The following is a 12,334-nucleotide window of genomic DNA, read 5'->3' as shown; positions in this document are numbered from 1 at the left end:
ATGTTTTCGGGAGTGTTATTTGAAAGCTAGTTTTAGTTCGATGTTATACTTTACAGTGCCGAGCAGTTCAGTGTTGTTAAGCTCAGTTGGATTCTTAAATGGGTGTTTTTGCATATGTCAGCAGATATCGTGATCTATATCGATATCATGTGAAACCCCCTTTTGGTTATCATGATAATGATATGTTTCCCACGGCTAGGATAAGTCCCATGGCTGGGGAGAAAAATTTGTGTTGGCATTGGTGTAGGACTGAAAAGTACCCCCCTACGACAGCATGTCTCCCCACCTCTGTCCCTCTCATTACTTTCCCAATGTCAATATAAAGCTGTGAAATGATAGAAAGTTGTGCACACTGGCCACTCTGAAAGACACACATACACTGTTATTTTGTCGTACTCATCTGTGACGGGAGTTGGATGGGTGCTGCTGTCGCTAATTAGCGTTGTGTTCCCTGTGTGTGTGTGTGTGTGTGTGTGTGTGTGTGTGTGTGTGTGTGTGTGTGTGTGTGTGTGTGTGTGTGTGTGTGTGTGCGCGTGAGATGAGGCCTGAGTCATGGTGCATAGGAAGGTGTGATGGCCGAGGAGAGGAACAGCAATTAGGACTTTTTTAAATGCCTCCGTTGACACCTTCCCCCCACCAGCATGCTCAGAGAAGTACCAAAACATGCATGTGCTCACACACACACACACACACACACACACACACACACACACACACACACACACACACGGTAAACATGCAATTGAGCATGTGGGCACACACATTGACAGACATGTGCATACACACATACTTACACACATACCCTCCTCTCACACCCCTGGTCTCTGCTACTGGGCCTTGTTCATCGCTACGGTAACGGGTCCCCAGAGACCACTGGTTGGGGGAGGATGTACAGGACACAGGATGGCATGTCCCAGAGCTCTGGTTTTGTTGTGTGCTTGTGTCTGTGTGCGCGCCAGTGTGCATGCATGCATGCGTATTTGTGTGTTTTCACATAGTCCATCAGTTTCACTTCAGCCGTGTACAACACTCTGCCCATATATAAATACATATATGAATATGTAATCATTCCCCCCCTCATATTTTTTACAGTTCAGTGTAGTCATAGTACGTCTGATTGCTGTGCCGCACACTTAAAGACTCCCAGTTGTAATCCCAGTATTCCCAGAAGCAGAAACATGGAGGACAGTGTTGTCCAGGGTCCCACGAGTCATTTTCATCGACTGTCACTGTATCTCAGAATGAGGTCAAGAAAGCCTTCACGGTTTGATCCCCGAATTGTGGAAAATTGCTCATGAAGATTTGGGTTTGAAAAAGATCTGCTTACTCTTTCATAGTCATAAGGACGATAGAAGAACAACCAACGTAAAACTGTAGATACTTTAGCCTTAGCTTCTTTTCGTCGTTGTAGGATTGTCCTTTTCTTCTTTCCGTTGCCTCCTGCTCTTCTCTCTCAAGCCTTATCTTCCTTTTTTTGTGTGAGAAGACTTACAAGCAGCTTTACAATTTGCCTGTAACCGTCTTGACCAGGTGTTCCTGGTGAGCGAAATTGATCTCAGTGGGATTAACCCGCTTAAGTAAAGGTTAAATAACATCATGAGAAAAAGATGCACCCCTCTTCGCTCCTACCCCCCCACCACCACTGTACATACACACCCACTTACGCTTGCCCCTGCCTGACTGCTCACTTCCTGGAGACCTGTTTTTGCTTCCTGTGTAGTCCTGTGCTCCATCGTACCGCCTCAGATCTTCATCCCAGTCTCTCAGACCCACATATATCCAGTCTTTTTCTCTTACGTGAAAATATCTCGTGTGTTTCGACAGCGCTCTTTGCTCAAGCGATATTATTTTCCAGATTTCGTCATTTTCTTGGAGGAAATTCCATGAATTTTTTCAGCCGCACTGGGACAAGCAGAATTATCTCGCTCCACCGGCCATTTTGTTCGTCACTTAATTTTTAAGACACAACACCAGACAAAAGGATGTGTTTAACATGGGTGTTTCTGAACTGCATCCTTCTCTCATGTTACCTCCTGATCCAGCGCTCGCACATATCCCCCATTCCCCGTGATTTCCATCTTGCCCAGGTACCTACCCTAACAAACCCCCCGCCCCCACACACACACCTGAGCCATAGCATGGGCCTGCCCAGCAGATGGAGGCCCCTTGGCCAGGGGCTGCTCCCCTTCAACCAGCTCTGCATGTTTAAGACCCCAAGATGCCCATTCCCCTGCTGGATAATTCATAAACACTTTGGGCCGCCGGGAGCCTCAGACATTTGAATATGGCTAATCTGACCGAGGATATTTCAGCCGACTCCATGGAAGAAAAAAAATGGCTGATGCCTTTTTATCATTTATCATGTTCAGTGATCCCCCCCCCCCATCGTCGTCCTTGAATTGAAATTAATGATCTTAGGATAGTGTCTTTAACTAATCAGCAAAATAACGGGGGGGGGGGGGTTCTGAAATTCAAATTTCAAACTGCATTTGATCGGCCAACACGTACCAAAGCAGATATCACATGCACACCACATACTCCAGCTGCATCCCGACAACGTGGGTGACTCATGATGTTTGGCGAGCCTGTTGATTAAGAAGGTAGGAGTTCTCCTTTCATTTGAGCAGAACGAGCCGGAATTGGACAGCCAACTTCTTGTCTGATGCAAGCAAATAGAGACATAATTGTTCTGACTTTCTCTCGGCTGTGTGTGTCCGCGCCAAGTCCGCCTCTGAGTCACTGTGATGTGTGGTGTGTCTAGAGGATGTAACTGTATTTATTTGTGTGTATGAGAGAGAAAGAGGGCCCAGTCAAGTGCCATACTTAAGGCATATGTTAGACAACTTAACGACATCACCTTCTTTAAATGGGTGTGTGTGTGTGTGTGTGTGTGTGTGTGTGTGTGTGTGTGTGTGTGTGTGTGTGTGTGTGTGCTTGCGTGTGCTTGCACTCAGCTGATATCTACAGCATGGCCATAACAGAACGGCAGCTGTTCGGTATGGCAGAGACTTAGACAGAGGATTGGACAGTGTCCTGGCCAGTGACAGCCAACAGGGTTGAAACCGAGGCTCTGACTTTTCCACTGTCCAGACCACTGGGTCAGGCCGGAGAGATACCAGCCCAGGGGTGACGGCACAGACTAGGAGGAAGGGAATGGGGAAGCACATTTGAAAGAGAGAAACGGTCAATTGGGTGGCACGGGGAGCGAAACAGAACCCGTGTCTGGGAACGTGTTGTTGTATATGTGGTCGCGTGTACCGTTGTGCCCGTGTTTCACCAATGGAAGACTGCCTGCGTTCACAGCTAGTGGTCACATATGCCCACTATGCACATGGCTTGTGAAGTGGCTCTTGTTGTAATGGTCAAATGTGCACACATCTGTATGGTGATGATTTTAGGATAGGGACTATCACTCATCTTTGCACGGCAGTGTGGGTACTTATGAGTAAATCCATACGGGTGTTTGTGTGTGTGTGTGTGAGAATGAGTGTGCTTTTTTTCTATTTGGTTGGGGGTACATGAGGATTTGAAATATTGTTCATAAGACATTCAAAACATGTCAGTGCTTTATAACCACTGCATTATATCATGAATTATGATGCATTATATCATAAATTATAATATTCTGAGAGTGAAAATGCCATACCTTCTGCATATGATGAATAGCTACATCCTCAGAAAGCAGAAATACAATTTGGGTTAATTGATTTTAATGCACATGTCATTTTCTGATGTGATCATACAGTAAGACCGTACAATAACACTGTACAATTACACTGTACAATAACACCGTACAATAATACCGTAAAATAACACCATACAGTAACACCGTACAATAATAGTGTACAATAACACTGTACAATAACACCGTAGGATAATACTGTAAATAACACTGTACAATGACACCATACAATAACACCGTACAATAACACTGTACAATAACACCGTAGGATAATACTGTAAATAACACTGTACAATGACACCATACAATAACACTGTACAATGACACCATACAATAACACCGTACAATAATACTGTACAATAACACCGTACAATGATACTGTAAATAACACTGTACAATGACACCATGAAATAACACCGTACAATAACACCATACAATAACACCGTACAATGATACTGTAAATAACACTGTACAATGACACCATACAATAATACTGTACAATAACACCGTACAATGACACCTTACAATGACACCGTACAGTAACATCGTACAATAACACCGTACAATGACACCATAAAATAACATTGTACAATAACACCGTACAATAACACCATACAATAACACCATACAATGATACTGTACAATGGCACCGTAAATAACACTGTACAATAACACCACACAGTAACACTGTACAATAACACTGTACAATAATACTGTACAATAACACATATAATGACACCATACGATGACCCCATACAATAACATTGTACAATAACACCGTACAATGACACTGTAAATAACACTGTAAATAACACCAAACAGTAACACCGTACAATAACACTGTACAATAATACTGTACAATAACACCGTATAATGACACATACAATGACACCATACAATAACATTGTACAATAACACTGCACAATAACACCGTACAATGACACCATACAATAACACCATACAATAACGCTGTACAATGACACAGTACAATAACACCGTACAACGATACTGTACAATAACACTGTACAATGACACCGTACATAACACCATACAGTAACACTGTACAATAACACTATACAATGACACCATACAGTAACACCATACAATAACACTGTACAATAACACCGTAAAATAATACTGTACAGTAACACCGTACAATGACACTATACAATAACACTGTACAATAACACCGTACAATAACACCATACAATAATACTGTACAATGACACCATACAATAACCCCGTACAATGACACCGTACAGTGAATTTCAAGTAGTGTGTCTGTCCCTTGCTGGATGTGAGGGGCTTAGTGTTTACATGGTTATTTGTATGTGTTGTAGTCTCTGGTTCACCTGGTTCCTCCCCACTCCAGAGACTGATGAGGTTCCTGGCTGAAGCCAAAGTGCCATCTCCTGGCACGTGTGGAGTACTGCACCCATTCTCTCACACACACACACACACACACACACACACACACACTCACACTCACACACACACACACACCTGGTGATTTTACTAGATGAGTTCTGATTTGTAACTAAATGTGCATTTGTGCCTTTATTCATCTTTTATTTGGGGTCGTCCCTTCTAAAAGAAAAGGGAGTGGCCTTTCGGCAACAGCCAGTTGGGCTGGCAAGCGGTGGATCCTGCCTCAAACATTGCCCGTGTCTCTATTTTTTTCCTTTTTTTTCTTCTTCCTGTCTTTACATTTATTTATTTATTTATTTCTCGCTTTTGCTTACCGATGGCTCTCGAACAGGCAGACACAGATTTGGCCACACTTTTGCAACGGCTCTGTCTCTCCCCGAGGTTTGTTTGCATTTTCCCGGCATCGCTTCACATATATTGCCAAGCCGTGAGATCAGTGGCCACTCAGAAATACCATAGGAAATGTATAACGTACAGCGCGCCGTTCAAGTCCTGCAGCATTTGGCCTCATCTCAGAGAGACGCAGTCGTTCCACACAACTTGTTATGCAGGAGAGGAAGGAGAAGGAGAGGCCGTTTTTCTCCAAATGTGCCTACTGAAAAATATGGTGATGACTTATTTTCCCCTCATAACCGCAGAAATGAAATCGAGATTTATTGTATCACCTATGAAGGCTTCTTTTTTTTTTTTTTTTGAGGCCACAGAAATGGGTTTCAAACCTCTGGCTGTTGCATATTTAAGGCTCAAAGTATGAGGGCTTTGGGGTGGAGGACTTCTTAGCTATGTTTACCACCCTGACCCTTATTTCCTCACTTCAAGCCAGCGCTGTAAAGGTTGGACCAAATACTGTGCTTTTTTTCCCCCCTCCTCTGAAGACCGGACTGGAGGAGATCTCCCATCATTCACTTTTTTTAATCAGGTACCGAAGCCCAGATTAAAAAGCAGGGGAGTAGCATTTTTGCTCGACTTCCATCGACTCAAGGAGGGACTGCTTCCTCCTCGGTACGGGGAGCGTTTCCGGCGCAGGAGAAGTTCTCATGGCGGTGTTGGTTCAGTTTGCTTTCAGAACAACAAAATGGGCTTTCCCCCCCTTACAAACTCACTGGGTTTGGCCAGCTTGACTTTAATGACCTCACCCTTTTCATTATTTTTATGACTCCTGTTCATCTACTGCATCTTTTACTTCTCTCTCTCTCTCTCTCTCTCTCTCTCTCTCTCTCTCTCTCTCTCTCTCTCTCTCTCTCTCTCTCTCTCTGTCTCTGCATTCTTCATCTGACACGTGACGCAGAGCGAGCGAGACAGTCCGAAATAAACCGTGACATCTGTCTCTGACATTAGAGTGATAGAAGGAGAAAACGAGATGGAGGAAGGCAGGGAGAGAGAATCACTCTTTTTTTTTTTTTCATTTTCACCTTTCAGTTTTCTCATTAGCCGACAGAGAGGAGCTAATGAAGGAACAGTATGAGGATCTCTGAGTTTTCTGCTTCACGCTCCAGCTCTTCACGGCGTCCTGTCAGGCCCGGGGAGCCACAGGATGGTGGCAGAGCTGTCACGGCCACTTTTCACTCGGTGAAAATACTTCTTTGTGAATACTTCAGTTTCTGACAGTGTCGTCCAAGAGAATTTCCTTTTGTAAGAAACGGGTAGGATATTTTTCTTCTTTCCCGAAGCTCGACTTAGCTGGGGTTGTGGGTTTTGAGAAAGCCTCGGAAACACAACCGTTATTGTCAAGTAATTGACAAGCTAATACCTCTACTCTATCCCACATTAACTGGTGAAATCAAAGCAATATGTCAGCCGTTTAGTTGAAAAAAATGAAGCCTATAAAACTACCTCTGTGCCAAATTTGGCGCTTCAAATGTGAAATGGCCCGTTGTGGTAAATAGTTGCATCCGAGCTGCCCTGGTAAAGGGTCACGGAGAGGAGAAGGAACAACAAATTGATAAAGTACTGAAACGAGGGACCATCCATTCAACGCTCCCCATGGAACTTCCTTTCGGGTAGACTGTACCGAGGCTGTAACAGAGATCAGAGAGCCAGGCTCCATGACCTGAGCCTGCTTGTGTTTGGGTTCACCTTGCTTTAATAAACACCTAGACGCGGAGAGAGGCCCCGCTTCCCTAAATGTGGCCCACTACACAAATGACCAGGCTCTAAATAACTGCAAGCGCCATGACCATACATGTGTTTTCCTGTGTGTGCGTGTGCCTGTGTGTGTCTGCGTATGCATTTCTACATGCATTTGTATCCAGAGTAGGTGTTCTTTGCTTTAGCGCCACCCTCCCCTAGTGTCTCACAGGTGCATCTCCGTTCTGCAGTCCCCAGTCTCGCTGGCTGGCATGCCGGCCTGGACCCAGATTTACTGCCCTGACACAGGAATCCATTAAAGGCTGTTTAGGGATCCCAGGCCTGAGCCCCTCTGAAATCTGTTTCATTATAGCTCCAAGCTACCATGGAGGGGGAGCGGGTAGACCAATCAGCACGGCCGCCACATGTGTTCATGTTTAGCCCAATGGCTGAGAGGCTTAAGTGGCCACTGCACACATTTCTCCTCCGCTGACTTTTATGGAGAAAATGGCACTTTAACTCTTTGTGTTTTTGTAATAGGGTGTGTGTGTATACGTATGTGTGTGTGTGTGTGTGTGTGTGTGTGTGTGTATATGCATCTCCCTGGCCGAACGCAGGCTCTAAATGACGCCAGGCCAGCCACACGTTACATTCCGCCTGTCTGGCTGGCACTGTCAGCTAATCAAGACCGGCTTGGTGCGCCTTCCCAGTGCCCACCTCCAACCCCCCCACCCCCACTCCTCGGTCCTTCTTTGAGGTATCTGTCTTTACCTCTCCTGGTTTCTGTCCTTCCTTCCCTGATTCGTTCCTCCCTTCGTTCACGTTCCTCCTCACCCTCTTTTGGTCCCCAGAGTCTTCTATACTTCAGCTCGCTCTCATTCTTCCTCTCTGTCTCTCTTGCATTTTACACTTACACTCTTAGTCTCTATCACCATACACACACACATGATGGACACACCACCCTCTTACCTTCTGCAGCTCAACCCCACTCCTTTGCTCTGTTTGTGAGCTGTGAGGGATTTGTGCTCCAGCGACGGGTTTTGATAATGTGGCAAACGCGAGTGTCTAGTGAAATACACAAATACACACAGGGAGATGGGGCTAAATGGATGTGAAAAGAGCAGGGGGGGGGGACGTGGTGGCATCCCCTGCTTGTAAGAATGGGAAATTTTGTCATGCTATCACGCACAAATAGAGACTGTTAGCTGCAGCCAACAAGTACCCAGATGGTCTGTGTGTACTGCTGACTTTAGCGACTGCCTTGGCCATATATATATTTATAACGGGGACCGACGGAAGTAAAGGGGCAGAAAAAGAGGGTTGAGATGGGGAAAAGAGGGGCTGATGCGTTGGCAAAACACAAGTTGGCAACGTGGAAAGGATGAGTAAATTTATTGGAGAAAAGTAGTGCGTGCACCCATACTCCTATTTAAACAGAGATGTGTGTAGTAGTGGAAGGCATGTTAATAAGTGGCCTGGGGCAGATCTTGGCTCCCATGGGGAGGGCCTTGCCCCACTCTGTAAAGCCTCCTTCTCTCCTTTAACCCACCCATTAAACATGGTACACAGGTGGCTTATTAAACCCACTGTCAGACATCTACAATGCACATGGATCATTCAACACTCTCCGGTGACAAATGCAATAACATCACACATTTGCTTTGTAATACAAAATCATGCGAGGTACCGTGTTGAACATAAAGTTGCCTGTAGCCTTGTTACGTACCCCGCGAGTCCCCCACAACATAGTTCAGCTAAAGTGCTGCAGAGGGTCTTAAACATTTTTATCTGGGAACCCAGATTTGACAAATTGTCTCCACCCTCGGGGGGAGCAGGTTCATTAAAGTGAAGCCTCATCTGATGGCGACCTACCAGGAACTGACCTGCAACCTACTTTTCTTGCATCCCAAGCCATAGTTCACAAACAGCGGTGGGTATGGTATGCACGGCACACCGTGCTGTGCTTATACTTTGCAGACAACACCGCCCTCGTCAGGAACCTTGTAATGTTGAGGTGACCCGTTTACATCGTCCTCGTTTCGTCTTCTTACTGTGTTATTTCTTGTGTTGTCAACTGTGAGAATTGACTCCCATCGTTGCTCATCAACAGCAAAACTTCAAGTCACCCATGAGTATGGGCCCTCGCGATCTGGGGTTTGGTCTTGAAGATGACGAACTGGACTCTGCAAGCAAGTAAGGGCCTGAATAATTGAGACTTTTTTTTCTAAATTCATCTTACGCATTACAACAATATCACATTTTTGTGGTGATTTTCATGTTTGACCGGCTCTCCTGGTATTTACATTGTTACAGGAGCAATGCACGAGCTGTGCTGACATTACATTTTCTTGTTGATAGTTTGTTTTTGTTTTTGCAGAGGTCCGTTTCTTGTAGAACTGATCTTCTTGTTGCTCACGATAATACTGCCCCCAAGTGGCTAGAATTATTAACTGTCAAAGCTGAGAGAAATGGTCCTTAAAATAGCTCCCCTACTGTTTCTGTTCTTGGGAACTAATTATTATATACAGCTTTATTGTTAAACGGTTCTTTGTCATCATGCATATTATTTACAATATGCATATTTACAAGTCATTTTGAAGGTGTAGTCTAAAATCTCGGTCCATACATAAACAAATATATGATGCGCTACATAAATTATCGTTTAATGGCACGTGTTAACATTCAGTCACACGAAGGAAAATGTGGGTGATCTTTTTCAATCCGATTACAGGATCTCGTCAGAGGACAGTGGCGAGGTTCCCTCCTACAACGAGGACAGCGACGACTCCTGTTCGTTGGACCTGGACATTGAGCCCTCCCATGCAGGTCAGATGAACCTGCTGGAGGAGATCCTGGACTCTCTGAACACAACAACATTGGAGCAAGGCAAACTCAGCGCTGCCAAGAGTCTGGACTTCTTCAGGTCCATGGATGATATAGACTACACCATCTCGGTAAGAGTTGGGAAGACAGGAGAGAGGAAGGCTGGGTTATAATTAGAGCTTTCATCATTTAAGGCCCATGGACATGGTTCAATAGGTTTAGGCTTAGGAATTTGTAGAAGGAGGGCAGTAAGAGGTTCATGGATAGAGTGGATATACCGTAAATGATTGTGTGTGTGTGCACGTGTGCGTGCATGTGTGTTGATCTTGTGTGGCTAGTTGGATTGATGGAAACATAATAATCAGGAACTTTCTACTTTGTGTATATGACTAAGTGAACAAGTTTTAATGGAGCACACTATAAATACTTGGGAGTGTAGTAATTTCTCGTGCAGGTGAGTCTGAATCACATACTCTGCTTGAGTTAGTGCAGTGCTCTTGCCATCTGAGGTACACAGGACCACGATATGGTCATCAAATGAATGGTATCTCACTTATCTAATTGCCTGTTTCCTCAATCCTAGAAAAACGCAGCATCCTCAAATGAGTCCAAATCTCCAGTTGGGGTTGGCTCTGGTGGAGGCAGTGATCAGGGAGGCTGGAATATGGGCCAGGATGACAGCGCAGTCCATGGGAAACATCTTCCCCCATCGCCACGAAGACAGCCCACCAAGAGTAGTCTGAAGGGGTTGCAGAATCACAAAAAAGATCCCTCACTGCCCCCTCTAGTCACCACCCCAGCCACAGGTGTGGCCCAGGACACGGATATCTCTGAGGCCCGGCTGGGAGTTTGTCATTCTGAACTGCGTCTTCACCTGATACCTGGGAAACAACAAGGAAAACGCTATTCCTACTCTCCTTCGGTGTCCCACAAGGTTACCCCTACCCCGCCACCATCCTCCACTCCCTCCCATGCATGCAGTTCGCCACAACAGTCATCTGTTTGTCAATTGGTCCGCGGTCGAACTGTCTCAGAGTCCCAGGCCAGTACTGATGAACCTCCTCAGCTTCAAAGTCAACCAGCTTCCACCAGCATCCTGAGGAGGAAGGTGCTGTCCAAGGAGACGGTGAGGCAATACCAGGAAAAGACCCTCCAGAAGCAGGCCAGCAAGGAGTCCCAGAAGGGGGGTCAGGGCAGCCCATCGAGGAGCAGCCAGTCAGCTATGCAAGTACCCTGGGAGAGAGAGGTCTCCGAAGAGGGGGTTCTGGGGCTCGGCTTGTGTCTGGGTCAGGGTAAAGGCTCTGGGGCTGCTGCCGTAAAGGAAAAAGGCCTCTTGGAGGAGATTGAATCCATGTGTTGCCTCAATTCAGTCTTCAACACAAGCCTGCAGCTCTCCCAGGTCTACTGTAACTCCAACAGTCATGGCCACAGTCACCACCATGCCCACGGCAAAGCCACAGACAAGTCCTGAGCGAGGCCCCTAACTAAGTCTCAGAATTAAAATCAGTGTCCGTTTAATGCTACAAGTGGCATTGAAACTTTTCCACCATATGTCTTCAAGCTCAGTTTGGATCCTCAATAAGGATCAGTTTAGTCTCTTAGTATTTTGACACTCAGTTGTAAAGAGGGGTCACAAACTGATTCTCATCCGCAGGCATTCGAACCCTCCGCTAGACCCAAACAGGAAGTGGGCGGCTAGTGAAGCAGGAAGGAGGATGTGACGTGTTGGTCTTCACTACTCTCTCCATGATGTTTCATTAGAGAAACTCCGAGGACCATCATGTGGACTGTCGTAGTACGTCTGTCTGTCTTCGCTCTGAATTTGTAGACCAAGCGTCTGTTGGTTAACATACTAACACCACATAACCGCAAAAACACACAAAATTAGATTCTGAAATGGGGGAGGGGGGGTGACAGGAAATAAAACTGTTATACCAATGATGGGGGGGGTATTACGCCTCTCCTGAAAGAATGCAGAACTCGCTCAGTACTTTGTAAGGATCAAGAAGGGATCATGTCTCCTCATCATACTGCGGTGTCAGTCCTAAACCCGCCGTGTTTCCAAAAGTTCACACGATAAACCCGAATTTGCACTCGTACCTTAATATAAACTACTCAAGCCACTGGTACCACGACCTCCGGAGTAAGAACGAGAACAACAAAACAAGGAAATGGACACTTGGGGTTGGTTTCTTTAAAAACTAACGGTACACTGTGCAATGTGTTGTTGTTTTTAATCGCCATGCCTTAAACAGACACCTGATTTGTTTTCGGTAGCGCTGTTCGAACCCGCTAGACGGTGTAACCAACGCTTTTACATGGAAGATGGACATT

General features: G+C 45.5%; 1 protein-coding gene across 1 annotated transcript in view; it reads left to right on the top strand.

Moving 5' to 3' along the window:
* LOC130109802 (DENN domain-containing protein 1B-like) overlaps positions 1-11,568 on the top strand; it is a 67,502-nt gene extending 55,934 nt beyond the window's left edge. The window contains 3 exon segments of the mRNA XM_056276777.1: positions 9,288-9,370; positions 9,909-10,131; positions 10,584-11,568. Coding sequence (XP_056132752.1) covers positions 9,288-9,370; positions 9,909-10,131; positions 10,584-11,471 — 1,194 coding nt within the window. The 3' untranslated portion in view covers positions 11,472-11,568.
* The last annotated feature ends 766 nt before the right edge of the window (positions 11,569-12,334 follow it).

This window comes from Lampris incognitus, chromosome 3 (assembly GCF_029633865.1).
Source record: "Lampris incognitus isolate fLamInc1 chromosome 3, fLamInc1.hap2, whole genome shotgun sequence".
NCBI lineage: Eukaryota > Metazoa > Chordata > Actinopteri > Lampriformes > Lampridae > Lampris > Lampris incognitus.
Note: the sequence above shows the minus strand (reverse complement) of the source record. Positions and strands in the feature narration are given on the sequence as shown.